At 50.1% G+C, this 13,822-nt stretch overlaps 2 protein-coding genes across 3 annotated transcripts in view; both read left to right on the forward strand.

The window, feature by feature from the left end:
* Positions 1-1,053, forward strand: part of selenbp1 (selenium binding protein 1) — a 9,245-nt gene extending 8,192 nt beyond the window's left edge. Inside the window, exon 12 of the mRNA XM_087848615.1 lies at positions 1-1,053. This exon is cut by the window's left edge and continues 68 nt beyond it. Within this exon, the coding sequence (XP_087704741.1) occupies positions 1-95 (95 nt within the window). The 3' untranslated portion in view covers positions 96-1,053.
* Positions 1,054-1,245: 192 nt separating this feature from the next.
* pi4kb (phosphatidylinositol 4-kinase, catalytic, beta) lies at positions 1,246-11,516 on the forward strand. Of its 2 annotated transcripts, XM_035914256.2 has the most exons (13): positions 1,246-1,829; positions 3,075-3,699; positions 6,336-6,701; positions 7,553-7,597; positions 8,674-8,901; positions 9,012-9,239; positions 9,510-9,619; positions 9,695-9,799; positions 9,872-9,995; positions 10,100-10,365; positions 10,435-10,567; positions 10,666-10,786; positions 10,858-11,516. In XM_035914256.2, exons 2-13 carry the CDS (start codon positions 3,103-3,105, stop codon positions 11,037-11,039), a joined length of 2,505 nt encoding a protein of 834 aa, XP_035770149.2. In that variant the 5' UTR covers positions 1,246-1,829; positions 3,075-3,102; the 3' UTR covers positions 11,040-11,516. The 2 variants fall into 2 exon arrangements, with proteins under 2 accessions (XP_035770149.2, XP_006805658.2); XM_006805595.2 differs by lacking the exon at positions 7,553-7,597.
* Positions 11,517-13,822: the final 2,306 nt, after the last annotated feature.

Raw genomic sequence — 13,822 nt, forward strand, 5'->3', positions numbered from 1 at the left:
TCCTGGTGGATTTTGGTAAAGAGCCCGACGGTCCGGCTCTGGCCCACGAGCTGCGGTACCCCGGCGGAGACTGCACCTCCGACATCTGGCTGTGAAGCCATGATCATCCTGAGCCTGCTCAGGCAGGAGTCTGATTTCCATGTAACTTCGGGTGTCACCATCACGCATTAGAATAACTTTGTTGTCCATCACATCAGCCGCAGGAAAAAAAACAAAGTGCAGCAGAGATCAGCACACACACATAAAGATAATCAATAACAGAATCAGATATAATCGGTGTTTCTGTACCAGAAATGAGCCTCAGCAGATGTGTCCATGTTTTGTTCATTATTCCAAAGCTTCCTCACTGAGTCTCCATCCAGCCTCGGAAGAACAGGTTAAAGGGCCATTACGCTTTATTCCACACTGCCATGTATGTTTCAGGCCAACTTTGAACTTCCAAATTCAGGTGAAGCGCCACCCTCAGGTCCTCCCTGCAGGTACAGCGCTCTGCTCACGCTGTTGAAAGCCAGCAGGAGGGACAATGCAGAATGCTCCTTTAAATCGCTCCGGCTCAGGGGAAACTCCCAGAGTTTTTACAGACTTCATCTTCACAACATCCGCCTTTCCCCGCTCGCTCTATTCCTACCTCATGAATCAGATCAGTGATTCGATGATCGATCAAACAGGAAGCAGAACCGTGAGTCTGTGTCGGTCGAGGTATGCACACAAACACCAGCAGGGATAGCTCTGAGGTACCCTTGAGCAAGCTACCAATAAAGTATACATTATTATTATTGTTATTATTATTATTATTATTATTATTATTATTATTATTATCATTATCGCGTGTTGAAGAGGAGCTGGATCACAGCAGCTTGTTTTTGTAATGCTCCTTTCAGCCACTAGAGGCTCCACTACCAGGTTAAACTCACCTGCTCTTCTCCTGTCTGAGAGAAAATTCAACTCGGTAAAAAAAAAATCAGATCAAAGGCTTTTCTTGTTGAATCAATGAAGTCTGTAAAATGTTCTTTAATGTTCACACGCCGGCTGAAATTAAAACTTTATCACAAAGATGCTGCGGATTGTTTTCTGTCTCAGCTTTGCTGTTTGCAGATGATCTGTCTGTCGATTGGTCGTCTCATCTGAGCACCAGCAGCTGCTGTAAACTTTTAGTTTCTCCTCTCTGTAATAAACTGCTGATAAATATGAGAGCTGACACTCTGAGATCACCTGTGAGACGCCAGAACACTCGGTGAAATAGACTGTACACCCTCTGGCCAGTGGGGGGCGCTGGTAGGGCCAACTGGACCTCAGCACCACTGTAACCTTTCAGCACTCCTTTGCACACACGCACACACACAGATACAGCAGTGTACGGGTTTAAATTCACTGCAGTGAATGGCTGAGTGCAAAACGGGTTCACCAGAGAATCTTCAGGTGAGGCTGAGGAGCTGAGGACTGGAAGAAGAGACGGGACTGCGAAACATCGAGGCTCACACCTTTTCATCTGAGCGGAGATGAAACAGCTTTGTGCTGCTGTGTGATGTTCATGAAAACATTTGAAGCTCTCTGAATAATGATTTAAATTTTTAACAGGGCGGAGGAGGCGGAGTCTTTGACGTCAGTGACGTGTTGAAATGACCCTGCAGGGGGGATTTCTGTGATGGTTTGAGGCGCTGCAATGACCGTTCACCGCCACAGAGGGCGCTGCTCAGACACGGTGATCTCCACAGAACCGAGGAGCGCAGAGGAAGAAGAGAAGCAGCGGCTGAGACGATGGCCGGACGCTATCAATGGACCCGAGCTGGACTTAAAACATAATTTCACGCGCACTGAGCCATCACCAGGTAAGAAAAGCTTACCTGGGAACACTTGGACATGTTAGCACACCGGCTGGGCTCACCTGTCCCCGCACCGCTGCTAATGTTAGCTTAGCACAGAGCTTTAAAAGGGGGCTGCGCGCAGGCAGCAACAGTTGGCCTGCTAATGCTAAGCTAAGCTAGGCTAATAGGCTGCAGCTAATAGAGCCGCTCGGTCAGCTGACTAACGGCCTGGTGACGGTCAGCTGACTAGAGGACCAAAGCAAATATGGGGAACAGCGACCTCAGAGCTAGAATAGGGTCACTGGGACAGCTGACGGTCAGCCGTCAAATGGCCTGTTAGTTTAATGCCAGGCTAACAGCTGATTTCTGGTCCCGATGACCTCTGACCCCTGGGAGGTCACGCCTGTACAGCTCAAATGGTCTGAGGTGGGGCTACAAAGATAAACGTGTGGGTGTTTTGAAGGTGTCTCACCTGACTTGAAACCAGTTCAACGCACTCAGGTTGCCCCTATCAGGCCCCTGACGTCATCGGTCACAGGGGCGTGGTTATCAGACTGAGCGGACAGGGGTTGTCAAACTTACAACACACACACACACACCTGTCCTGGTGACTCACTCTGCTTTTTTATTATTTCTTCTCTGTAAATCACCTGTTAATGATTGATCACATGCAGACTCCGCCCCTCATGTGAATGCCTGGCCGGATTTATTGATGATGTGAGGAGCGCACAGCCCAGGGATCAGGAACACGAACCACACCCACCCCAGCATCACACCTGCTGTGTGACTGAGCTTGTTTTATAGAGGGCAGTCTCTCTGATCAATAACTGATTATTTGATATGGCTGAAGCTCAGAGACTTGCTCAGGTGCGCTCTCACCTGTAACTGTTTCAGACAGTCTCTCTCCTCAGCTGTGACGTGAGCGAGCTTCCTGTGGTCGGCGAGAGTAGACGTAGACAGAAAATAGTTCCTCCTGCTCAGAGGAAGGTTTGTTATGTCTTTGAGCAGCAGAGCGTGATTGATTGATCCTGATTGGGATCTGTTTTACTCTGACGCTGAAAAACAAAGATCTGCAGATCAGCACTTCCTGTTTCGTCATGCACGATCGATCAGCAGATTGATCAGTTGATGATGTTGTCTGATGGTTGTGAACATGCCGTCATTCCTGTGACCGGTGCCTAGCTCGCAACCCCCCCTCACTGCTGACTCGTTGACCAATCAGCTGATCTGACAACACACGGCCTGACCTTTGACCTCTCTGTCTTTCAGTGCCAGAGGGTGGAGCTAACTGGCAGCCATGATGGAGGATGCTGAGCTGGATCTTTCCCCCGCCCACTCGGATCAGAACAGCCCCTCGCCCTCCATCTCCATCTCCTCCTCGCCCTCGCTGTCTCTTCCCTCCACGCCGTCCTCTTCCTGCGGCCCCCCACAGGCTACTACCCCTCCCCTGGGCGTGATCAGCGAGGGAGTGGCTGAGCTCAGCCTGGTGATTGATGCTGAGGTAGCCCAGCGGGCGTGTCAGGAAGTGCTGCAGAAGGTGAAGCTGCGTCAGGTGGATTCCGACAGCGCCTTATCACAGAGCGAGGAGGGACCAGATGCGCCGCCGTCCGACCCAGAGGGCCCGGCGCCAGGCTCAGTCAAGAGCGCGCGGCGGCGGCAGAGACACAACCCCTCCAAACAGTCGTGGCTGCTGCGCCTGTTCGAGTCCAAGCTGTTTGACGTCTCCATGGCGATCTCCTACCTGCACAACTCTAAGGAGCCTGGCGTGCAGGCCTACATCGGTAACCGCCTGTTCAGCTTCCCGCACGAGGAGGTCGACTTCTACCTGCCGCAGCTGCTCAACATGTACATCCACATGGACGAGGACGTCGGTGACGCCATCAAACCCTATGTGGTGGGTGTGGCCAGGCGTTATGGGGCGTTTGTTGGTGGATGGTAACGGTGTCGTTTGGTTTCTAAGCTTCTCTGAGCGTCTCCTACTGAGTCAGGTGACCATCAGGTGGCGTGTGGCGTTAACCAAATCTTGTCCTAAACTCAGAGCTGCCAGTGCTCCGAGTGCAGCGAGCGTCGAGACTGCAGGACAGACTAGTGCTGTACCTTAGATTACTATTACTGTACCTTAGATTACTATTACTGTACCTTAGATTACTGCGCCTTAGATTACTATTACTGTACCTTAGATTACTGCACCTTAGATTACTATTACTGTACCTTAGATTACTATTACTGTACCTTAGATTACTGCGCCTTAGATTACTATTACTGTACCTTAGATTACTGCACCTTAGATTACTATTACTGTACTTTAGATTACTGTACCTTAGATTACTGCACCTTAGATTAGATTACTGTACCTTAGATTACTGTACCTTAGATTACTATTACTGCACCTTAGATTACTGCACCTTAGATTACTGCACCTTAGATTACGATTACTGCACATTAGATTACTGCACCTTAGATTACGATTACTGCACCTTAGATTACTGCACCTTAGATTACTGTACCCTAGATTACTGCACATTAGATTACTGTACCTTAGATTACTGTACCTTAGATTACTGCACATTAGATTACTGCACCTTAGATTACTGTACCTTGGATTACTGTACCTTGGATTACTGTACCTTGGATTACTGTACCTTGGATTACTGCACCTTAGATTACTGTACATTAGATTACTGCACCTTGGATTACTGTACCTTAGATTACTGTACCTTAGATTACTGCACATTAGATTACTGCACCTTGGATTACTGTACCTTGGATTACTGTACCTTGGATTACTGCACCTTAGATTAGATTACTGTACCTTAGATTACTGTACCTTAGATTACTATTACTGCACCTTAGATTACTGCACCTTAGATTACTGCACCTTAGATTACGATTACTGCACATTAGATTACTGCACCTTAGATTACGATTACTGCACCTTAGATTACTGCACCTTAGATTACTGTACCCTAGATTACTGCACATTAGATTACTGCACCTTGGATTACTGTACCTTAGATTACTGTACCTTAGATTACTGCACATTAGATTACTGCACCTTGGATTACTGTACCTTGGATTACTGTACCTTGGATTACTGTACCTTGGATTACTGCACCTTAGATTACTGTACATTAGATTACTGCACCTTGGATTACTGTACCTTAGATTACTGTACCTTGGATTACTGTACCTTAGATTACTGTACATTAGATTACTGCACCTTAGATTACTATTACTGCACCTTAGATTACTATTACTGCACCTTAGATTACTGTACATTAGATTACTGCACCTTAGATTAGATTACTGTACCTTAGATTACTATTATTGTTCCTTAGATTACTGCACCTTAGATTACTGCACCTTGGATTACTGCACCTTAGATTACTATTACTGTACCTTAGATTACTGTACTTTAGATCACTGTACCTTAGATTAGATTACTGAACCTTAGATTACTGCACCTTGGATTACTGCACCTTAGATTACTATTACTGTACCTTAGATTACTGTACTTTAGATCACTGTACCTTAGATTAGATTACTGAACCTTAGATTACTGCACCTTGGATTACTGCACCTTAGATTACTATTACTGTACCTTAGATTACTGTACTTTAGATCACTGTACCTTAGATTAGATTACTGAACCTTAGATTACTGCACCTTAGATTACTGCACCTTAGATTACTATTACTGTACTTTAGATTACTGTACTTTAGATCACTGTACCTTAGATTAGATTACTGCACCTTAGATTACTGCACCTTGGATTACTGCACCTTAGATTACTATTACTGTACCTTAGATTACTGCACATTAGATTACTGCACCTTAGATTACTGTACTTTAGATTACTGCACCTTAGATTACTATTACTGTACCTTAGATTACTATTACTGTACCTTAGATTACTGTACTTTAGATTACTGCACCTTAGATTACTATTACTGTACCTTAGATTACTATTACTGTACCTTAGATTACTGTACTTTAGATCACTGTACCTTAGATTAGATTACTGCACCTTAGATTACTGCAGCTTAGATTACTGTACATTAGGGTCACGTGAGATGACTTGTTTTCGTGTCCGGTCTGGTAGACCTGAGGCGCCCCACAGCGTGGAGGCGTTCAGCCTCTGCGCCGATGGCCAGGTGACGCTCTGACTGTGGAGCAGAACCTGAACGGCACCTGTAATCACATTACTGATCACTCACGTTATCAATGCTGTCGATAGATTCTGTATTCCTGCACGCGGCGTGTTCAGACCAAACATGGCATTTCACCCGTGGATGGAGGCGGGACCGTGTCCATGAAGGCAGGAAATTGTTAAAGTGCTACCCAATCGTTACAGCTGATCACCTGTAGTCAGAAACGGAGGTGGCGCCGAGTGCTGCCGTGTGATTCGCTCTAGGCAGACAGAAAAGTAAATCTTTAAATCTGAACTCCGAGGTGAAACTTGCCGTTTTGTCTGAACACGCAGTCAGAGCAGGGGTTAAAGGTCAGCTGACTGCTTCCTGTGTCCTGCAGGTGCATCGTTGCAGGCAGAGCATCTCCTTCAGCCTGCAGTGCGCCTGGTTGCTCGGCGCCTACTCGTCCGACATGCACATCTCCACGCAGCGCCACTCCCGGGGAACCAAGCTGAGGAAGCTCATCCTGTCCGACGAACTGAAGCCCGCCGGGCCGCGGGTCCGCAGGGACCCCCTCGCCCTGACGCCGTTCTGCCCCGCGGCGCCCCCCACCATCAGCCCTGGGCCCCTGGGAGGAGATCACAGCCTATCGCCCACAAAGAGGACGCATCAGCGCTCCAAGTCGGACGCCACGGTCAGCATCAGCCTGAGCAGCAACCTGAAGAGGACGGCGAGCAATCCGAAGGTGGAAACCAGCCAGGACGAGGTAACAGCCCGCCCTTGGAGGGTGCAGTTAACCCACCAAGGGAGTTTTCCCAGAACACCCCGGCTGCCGATCACTCGCCGCAGCTGGTGGTTCTCTATCCATCGACCGGCTTTTACCGTGTTTTTGATCAGGTTTTGAAGTGAAACGAGTCAGGTGATCGTGTGGGAGGCATCTGCAGGTCAGAGTTCAAACAAATTTCAGCTTTTAACCTCCTAAGACCCGAAGTCTTTCATGGCGTGCGTTTTTAACCCCTCTTTGCTATTTGAGCTGATTGGGACCCGACAAAGAAGAAACAAAGAATCATCTTTTTACCTGATGAAGAGCAAAATGTAGCATTGTGGTCTAGACAACCAATCAATGAGCAGGTTAGAGACCAGGGCTCCATGTGGCCGAGGACCTGGAGCCAATCGATGTGAAACATCTGGAATCATCCAAACAAACATCCGATCAGTTCAATTCAGCTTTATTTATAAAGAACAGATCAGACGCCTCGCAGTGCTTCGTAATGACGAGGATGATGAGGGAGGTTACTCCGTGGAAACATGGCGGCCTGCAGTGTGTCTGCACATGGCGAACATTCAGTTTAAGTGATGAGGTGACTCAGGGTGACTCAGGTTGCGGTCTGTTAGACACCAGCGGCGGTACTGATGCTGTCTCCGCCCACTTTTACTGTAACGGTGAGGCAGCCACAGGCGTTTAACACCAGCTGAGCTCAGGTTGTAGCCCGTGCGTGTGATAAAGGCTCGTCACGGGCCCGGGCAGCGCTGCCGCTGAAGGTTAAACCTCCAGGACAGGTGAGCTTAGAGCGAGCACACCTGTACATGACTCTGACTCTGACCTCTGACCCTCAGGACTGCAGCTCCAGCTCCGACAGTCTGGAGTTCGATTCCCGTCCCGTAAGTTCAGCTGCTTCCTGTTCTGAGCTCCAGGTGCATTGTGGGAAATGAAGTGTGTGGGCTCCTATTCTGGTTCAGTCACAGACGTGTGCTCGAGCAATGAAACGCGTGAGCGTCACGTCTGCGACTCGGGCTGTGCTCCAATCAGGATCGTCCTCGTGATTCCATCGTTTGTGTGTCAGGTTTGTCTGCACTCACTGCCAGTACTCGGATACACTGATACTCGGATACAGAAAAGGTTTGCTCACAGATGTGAACAGTCTGAGGTTTTTGAGAAACTTTGATGTTAACGGAGAGACAGAACGTAAAAGCACGCGCCCGTCCTCGGTGGAGGACGCCTCGCTTCAGCGTGCTTCTTCTACTTGGTGAGCTGGCTCGTATCTCCGGAGGATTCTGGAAGAAAGGTCCCAAAACAAAGAAGCACATGAGGGTCACGCGGCGTCCGAGCTGCCGACCTCCTCTCTGCAGAAACTCTGTAGATGCTTCAGTTTGTCGGAGCTTCAGCTCCCTCTACAGAGCTCCTGCAGGGCGGCAGCTCGGACACGCGTGACCCTCATGTGCTGCTTTGTTCTGGGACTTTCTTCAGCCGTGCTCTGGTCCGAAGTTTCCCGTCTGTCGGCTCAGTGTTTCCCCCCCCCCGTGCCTGACGGTGGGGTCGGTCTTTACTGGGTCATGCTCTTTGGGTTTAGAAGATTTCAGTCCCAGCTGCCTTCAGATCATTGACAGGCTCCTCCCACCGATGGTCTCCCCTTCAGGCTGCGATCATGTGACCAGGCTGGTTATGAGTTTGTAACTTTTGTGTGTTTCTGGGTTTTGTTGGTCAATTTTGTGTCTCCGTTAAAATAAAAGTGCCCTAAAAACCCGACTGTTCACTTCAGCGAGCAGACTGGAGGCGGGGTCAGGTGATTGTGACCTCTGCTTCACGTTTGAGCTCGCTCGCTTTATCTGAACCTGACACACAAACGTCAAACCTTCACCTCTCTCTCTCTCGCTCTCTCGCTCTGCGTTGGTCTGCTGTGACAGGCAGAGCCGTAAGCCCCTCCCCCTCGCCCTCTGACTGTGTGTCTCGCCTGCAGCCGGTGCGCCTGGCCCCTCAGAGGGAGTTCATCAAGTCTCTGATGGGCATCGGGAAGCGTCTCGCCACGCTGCCCACCAAAGAGCAGAAGACGCAGCGTCTGATCTCCGAGCTGTCGCTGCTCAACCACAAGCTGCCGGCCCGCGTGTGGCTGCCGACCTCCGCCTTCGACCACCACGTGGTGCGAGTGCCGCACACTCAGGCCGTGGTGCTCAACTCTAAAGACAAGGTGAGAGTTCACAGCGCTGACCGCCGGCGGCAGCCCAGGTGAGACGCCTGTCAGATAACGTCCTGTTACCCGTGACATCATCAGTCATGTGACCTGTATCCTCCCCTCAGGCGCCGTACCTGATCTATGTGGAGGTTCTGGAGTGTGAGAACTTTGAGACGTCCAGCGTTCCCGTTCGGATCCCAGAGAACCGGATCAGGAGCACGCGCTCCGTGGAGAACCTGCCAGACTGCGGCATGACGCCGGAACAGCGAGCCGGCAGCTTCTCGGTCGTTCCGAACTACGACAACGACGACGAGGCGTGGTCCGTGGACGACATCGGAGAGCTGCAGGTGGAGGTGAGATCTGTGCGTTATTTGACCTTTGACCTCAGACGCCGTCATGTCACAGCTTCATTAATGATCAGTGAAAAACACGCCACACACAGCGGTAATAAAGATGGCCGTCACCTTTCTGGGGCGGCGTGCGGAGCTCTCGCCGTCGTCTTCTTCAGTATTGACCCCAGTGCTCAAAGGTCAGCAGCTCAGTCTGCAGAGCAGTTTCCCCGTGGAGACGCTGACCACGCCTCCTTCTGTCCCCACCCACTCTTCATGCTCCTCCCCCTGCAGCTCCCGGAGACTCACACCAACAGCTGTGATAACATCAGCCAGTTCTCGGTGGACAGCATCACCAGCCTGGAGAGCAAAGAGCCCGTGTTCATCGCCGCCGGAGACATCAGGTCAGAGCGCACACGCACACGTACAGTTTACCTGACGCAGACGCAGCGAGTTACAGCTGACGGTGTTTGTTTCAGGCGGCGTCTCTCAGAGCAGCTCGCCCAGGCCCCCACCACCTTCAAACGGGACCCTGAGGACCCGTCGGCGGTGGCGTTGAAGGAGCCGTGGGAGGAGAAAGTCAGGTGGGTGTGTCCTAAGGTTTACTGAGCGCGTGCAGTGTGCTCTGGTGATGACTCCCCGTGCGTCTGCTACAGGAGGATCAGGGAGGGCTCGCCGTACGGACACCTGCCCACCTGGAGGCTCCTGTCGGTCATTGTGAAGTGTGGCGACGACCTGCGGCAGGAGCTGCTCGCGTTCCAGGTGCTGCGGCAGCTGCAGGTAACGCCACGACATCACACGACCTCACACCTGTCCCGCCGCCCTTCTTCTTCTCATCATCTCCTCTCTGTGTCATGTGACGGCGCCGCGGACGGCGCGTGTAGTCGATCTGGGAGCAGGAGCGCGTGCCGCTGTGGATCAAGCCGTATAAGATCCTGGTGCTGTCGGCGGACAGCGGCATGATCGAGCCCGTGGTGAACGCCGTGTCGCTGCACCAGGTGAAGAAGCAGAGTCAGCTGTCGCTGCTCGACTACTTCCTGCAGGAGCACGGCGCGCCCACCACCGAGGCCTTTCTCACGGCGCAGAGGAACTTCGTGCAGAGCTGCGCCGGCTACAGCCTCATCTGCTACCTGCTGCAGGTCAAAGACAGGTGAGTCTGTGACATCTCCTGTGCACGCCGTCCGAGCGCCGCGCTAAATGTGCTCCTCCCTTCTCACAGGCACAACGGGAACATCCTGCTGGATGCCGAAGGCCACATCATCCACATCGACTTCGGCTTCATCCTGTCCAGCTCGCCCAGAAACCTCGGCTTCGAGACGTCCGCCTTCAAGCTAACCGCGGAGTTTGTGGACGTGAGTACAGCCAGGGGGCGGGGCTTGCTGTTAGAGGAGGAGGGCTGTGGGAGGTGTGATATGTCAGGTTGTTTTTAACCCCGAGTCTCGTCTGTCAGGTGATGGGCGGGCCTGATGGCGACATGTTTAACTACTACAAGATGCTGATGCTGCAGGGCCTGATCGCAGCCAGGAAGCACATGGAGCGCGTGCTGCAGATCGTGGAGATCATGCAGCAGGGTGAGTAGCCACAGCTCCTCCTGGTGGCGGTTCCTGCCCCGCAGCACTAACTCCGCCCTCTGTGCCCCCAGGCTCCCAGCTGCCCTGCTTCCACGGCTCGAGCACCATGCGCGGCCTGAAGGAGCGCTTCCACATGAGCCTGACGGAGGAGCAGCTGCAGCTGCTCATCGATCAGCTGGTGGACGGCTCCATGAGGTCGCTCACCACCAAACTTTACGACGGCTTCCAGTACCTCACCAACGGCATCATGTGACCGCTGCACAGACTGAGGAGCTCTTATGACTCCGCCCCCTCCTTTATTTTATTCCAGGTTTTTTTGTTGTGTCGTCTTCTCCAGGAGTTCCTCTTCGTCTCGTTATGTTTGTCCTCTTCGTCCTCTTCAGTTTTCCTTTTTTTTCTTCCACATGTGGACTGATTGGTTGCTCCCGGGACTCTGAGCCAATGAGAGAGCAGCCCACTTTTAGTTGTGACCTGTGAACTGTGAGCAGAGTGGCGCCGTTTCCTGTTTTACCTGCGAAGGAGTTTCTTTGAGCCAATTAAAACCAGTCGCTGTTCACCTTTAGCTCCGCCTCCTCTGATCTGATCACATGGTTTCCTTTTGTTTCTGCACACAGTGAGCTGACATCATCCTGTCATATTTCCTCCTACATCAGCTGCTACAGAGAGATTTTCAGATCAAAGCAGGAAGTTGTCTGGATTTTAGAAATAAAAGTTTCAGATTTTCTTTGAAGGTGTTTTATTTTTCTGACTCGTACACAAAGGTGGAGAACGTTTATTCAACAGAATCCACAGGTGTGATGCGTGACCTCAGCTGGTGTTCCTGTGGGAATCTACACAACTTCATCCACCCCAGCAGGTTTGAGTCGAGCTGATGGGTCGGAGGTCTGGCTTCATTTAAACTTCAGTTTCGGTCTTTAAGAGTCCGTAACGATCAGTGATTGATTATTCTGACTGAAGAGCAACTGCAGAAATCCTTGATTAATAATTAGTGATTAATCTGTGTGTGTGAGAGAGAACGAACACTTGGACTGTGTGTGAAGTGTCTGGTGGTGTTTTGAAGCGTTCACATTCACACAGGATGTGCAGCAGTGTTCAGTCAGAGCTCAGGTCTGTGAAAACTGCACACACACACACACAGACACACACAGACAGAGACACAGACAGAGACACATACACACTCTCACACACACACAGACAGACACACAGACAGAGACACACAGACACAGACACATACACACTCTCACACACACACACAGACAGAGACACACAGACAGACACACAGACAGAGACACACACATACACACACACACAGACAGACACACAGACAGAGACACACAGACAGACACACAGACAGAGACACACACATACACACACACACAGACAGAGACACACAGACAGACACACAGACAGAGACACACACATACACACACACACAGAGAGAGACACACAGACACACACACACACAGAGACACACACATACACACACACAGAGACACACACATACACACACACACAGAGAGACACACAGAGACAGACACACAGACAGACACACAGACAGAGACACACACATACACACACACAGAGACACTCACACATACACACACACACTCAGGATTTAAACTTTTTTGATCCACTTCAACTCTGAGTCTGAGTTGCCGTGGTAACAGATTCTGAACTCCTGCTGGCTACCAGGTGTTCTCTGACTCCTCCCCTCCTGCTGCACCTGAAACAGCTGACTGACTCAGTGGCTGTATCCCAATTTAGGGTCTGCATCCTTAAAGGCCGCATTTTAAGGCCGATTACGTTACAGCGACGAAGGCTGTCCCAATTCGAAGGCTGCTCGAAATGCGTCCTTCATTTCCCTGAATTTTAAGGACGTGGCGGTGTAGACTTCGTGGCCCAACATATCCCAGAATGCATAGCGCGGTGGTGGGTGTGGATAATTTATAATAAAAAAAAACGGCGGATGAGGGGCGCCCGAAGAGTAACTTAGTAAACTAAGTACTGAATATGATGTCACTTATTTATGTGCAAATGTTTAATAACGAAGAACATTAAAACATTCCTTTTGGCCACATGTCGACAAAGTCATGTGACATTAGTGACGTTTGTACTAACTTTTTACATTTTTTTTTTTTTTTTTATTTTACAGCCTTTACTTTAAAATATACGCTGTTAAATAGCTGAGCTTAATCAGAGAATGATCAAAGCTCATGTAGAAACAAACAAACGAACAAAAGATTTTCTCCTTCATTTCTGTCAAACAAAGCTGTATGAAACGTTTCCAGCTGTTAGTATCATGGTTGCTAGGCAACCTGGGCAGCGCGACGGAGGCTAGACCGTCCCATTTCACAAGCCTCGCACTTCCGGCCTTAGCGGACTTTAAGTACGCGGCCCTCGAGGATCGTTGAGGCTGCAGACCCTGAATTGGGATACAGCCCTTGATTATCAGCTCAAATCGGTAGTCTCCATCTGTAATCTGATTACATTTAGGGCATCATCACTTTCAATCGCTGCAGTCGGATCAGCGATCGTTGCTGCTGCCCGATCTGTGACAGGAACCTTCATCCGGTCCACAGCAGACCTGATCAATCGATCACAGATTCGCTCCGTCCTGTCGCGTCGATTTAAAATCAAATCAGCTTCATGAAGTCGACGTTTATCCTTCAGCGCTAACGAAGCTCATTCAGGACGCTCTGAAAGAGGCTCCACTCATACAAACAGCCTCCTCAAATAAAAACATTAAAATAGGTTAAATAGGCATTCATTTAATTTAAAAATGACGTCACGAAGCACAGGGCGAGGGGCGGGGCTAACACCTGGACAGGTCACCAGTTTGTACCTCCTCTTTTCCTTCACCGCGATGACGTTGAAGGAAGAAGGAGACCCCTGCACTAGGGTTGCCAACCGTCCCTTAAAAAACGGAATCGTCCCGTATTGAGCTGAAAAGGGACGCACTTTGTCCCGTAATACAGTGAGAATCAAAAGTAGTCTATAAGTTTTAATGTAATTAACTCTTTGTTTGAAAACATAATT

Source organism: Neolamprologus brichardi, chromosome 11 (genome assembly GCF_056152115.1).
Source record: "Neolamprologus brichardi isolate AB-2024 chromosome 11, ASM5615211v1, whole genome shotgun sequence".
NCBI classification, from domain to species: domain Eukaryota; kingdom Metazoa; phylum Chordata; class Actinopteri; order Cichliformes; family Cichlidae; genus Neolamprologus; species Neolamprologus brichardi.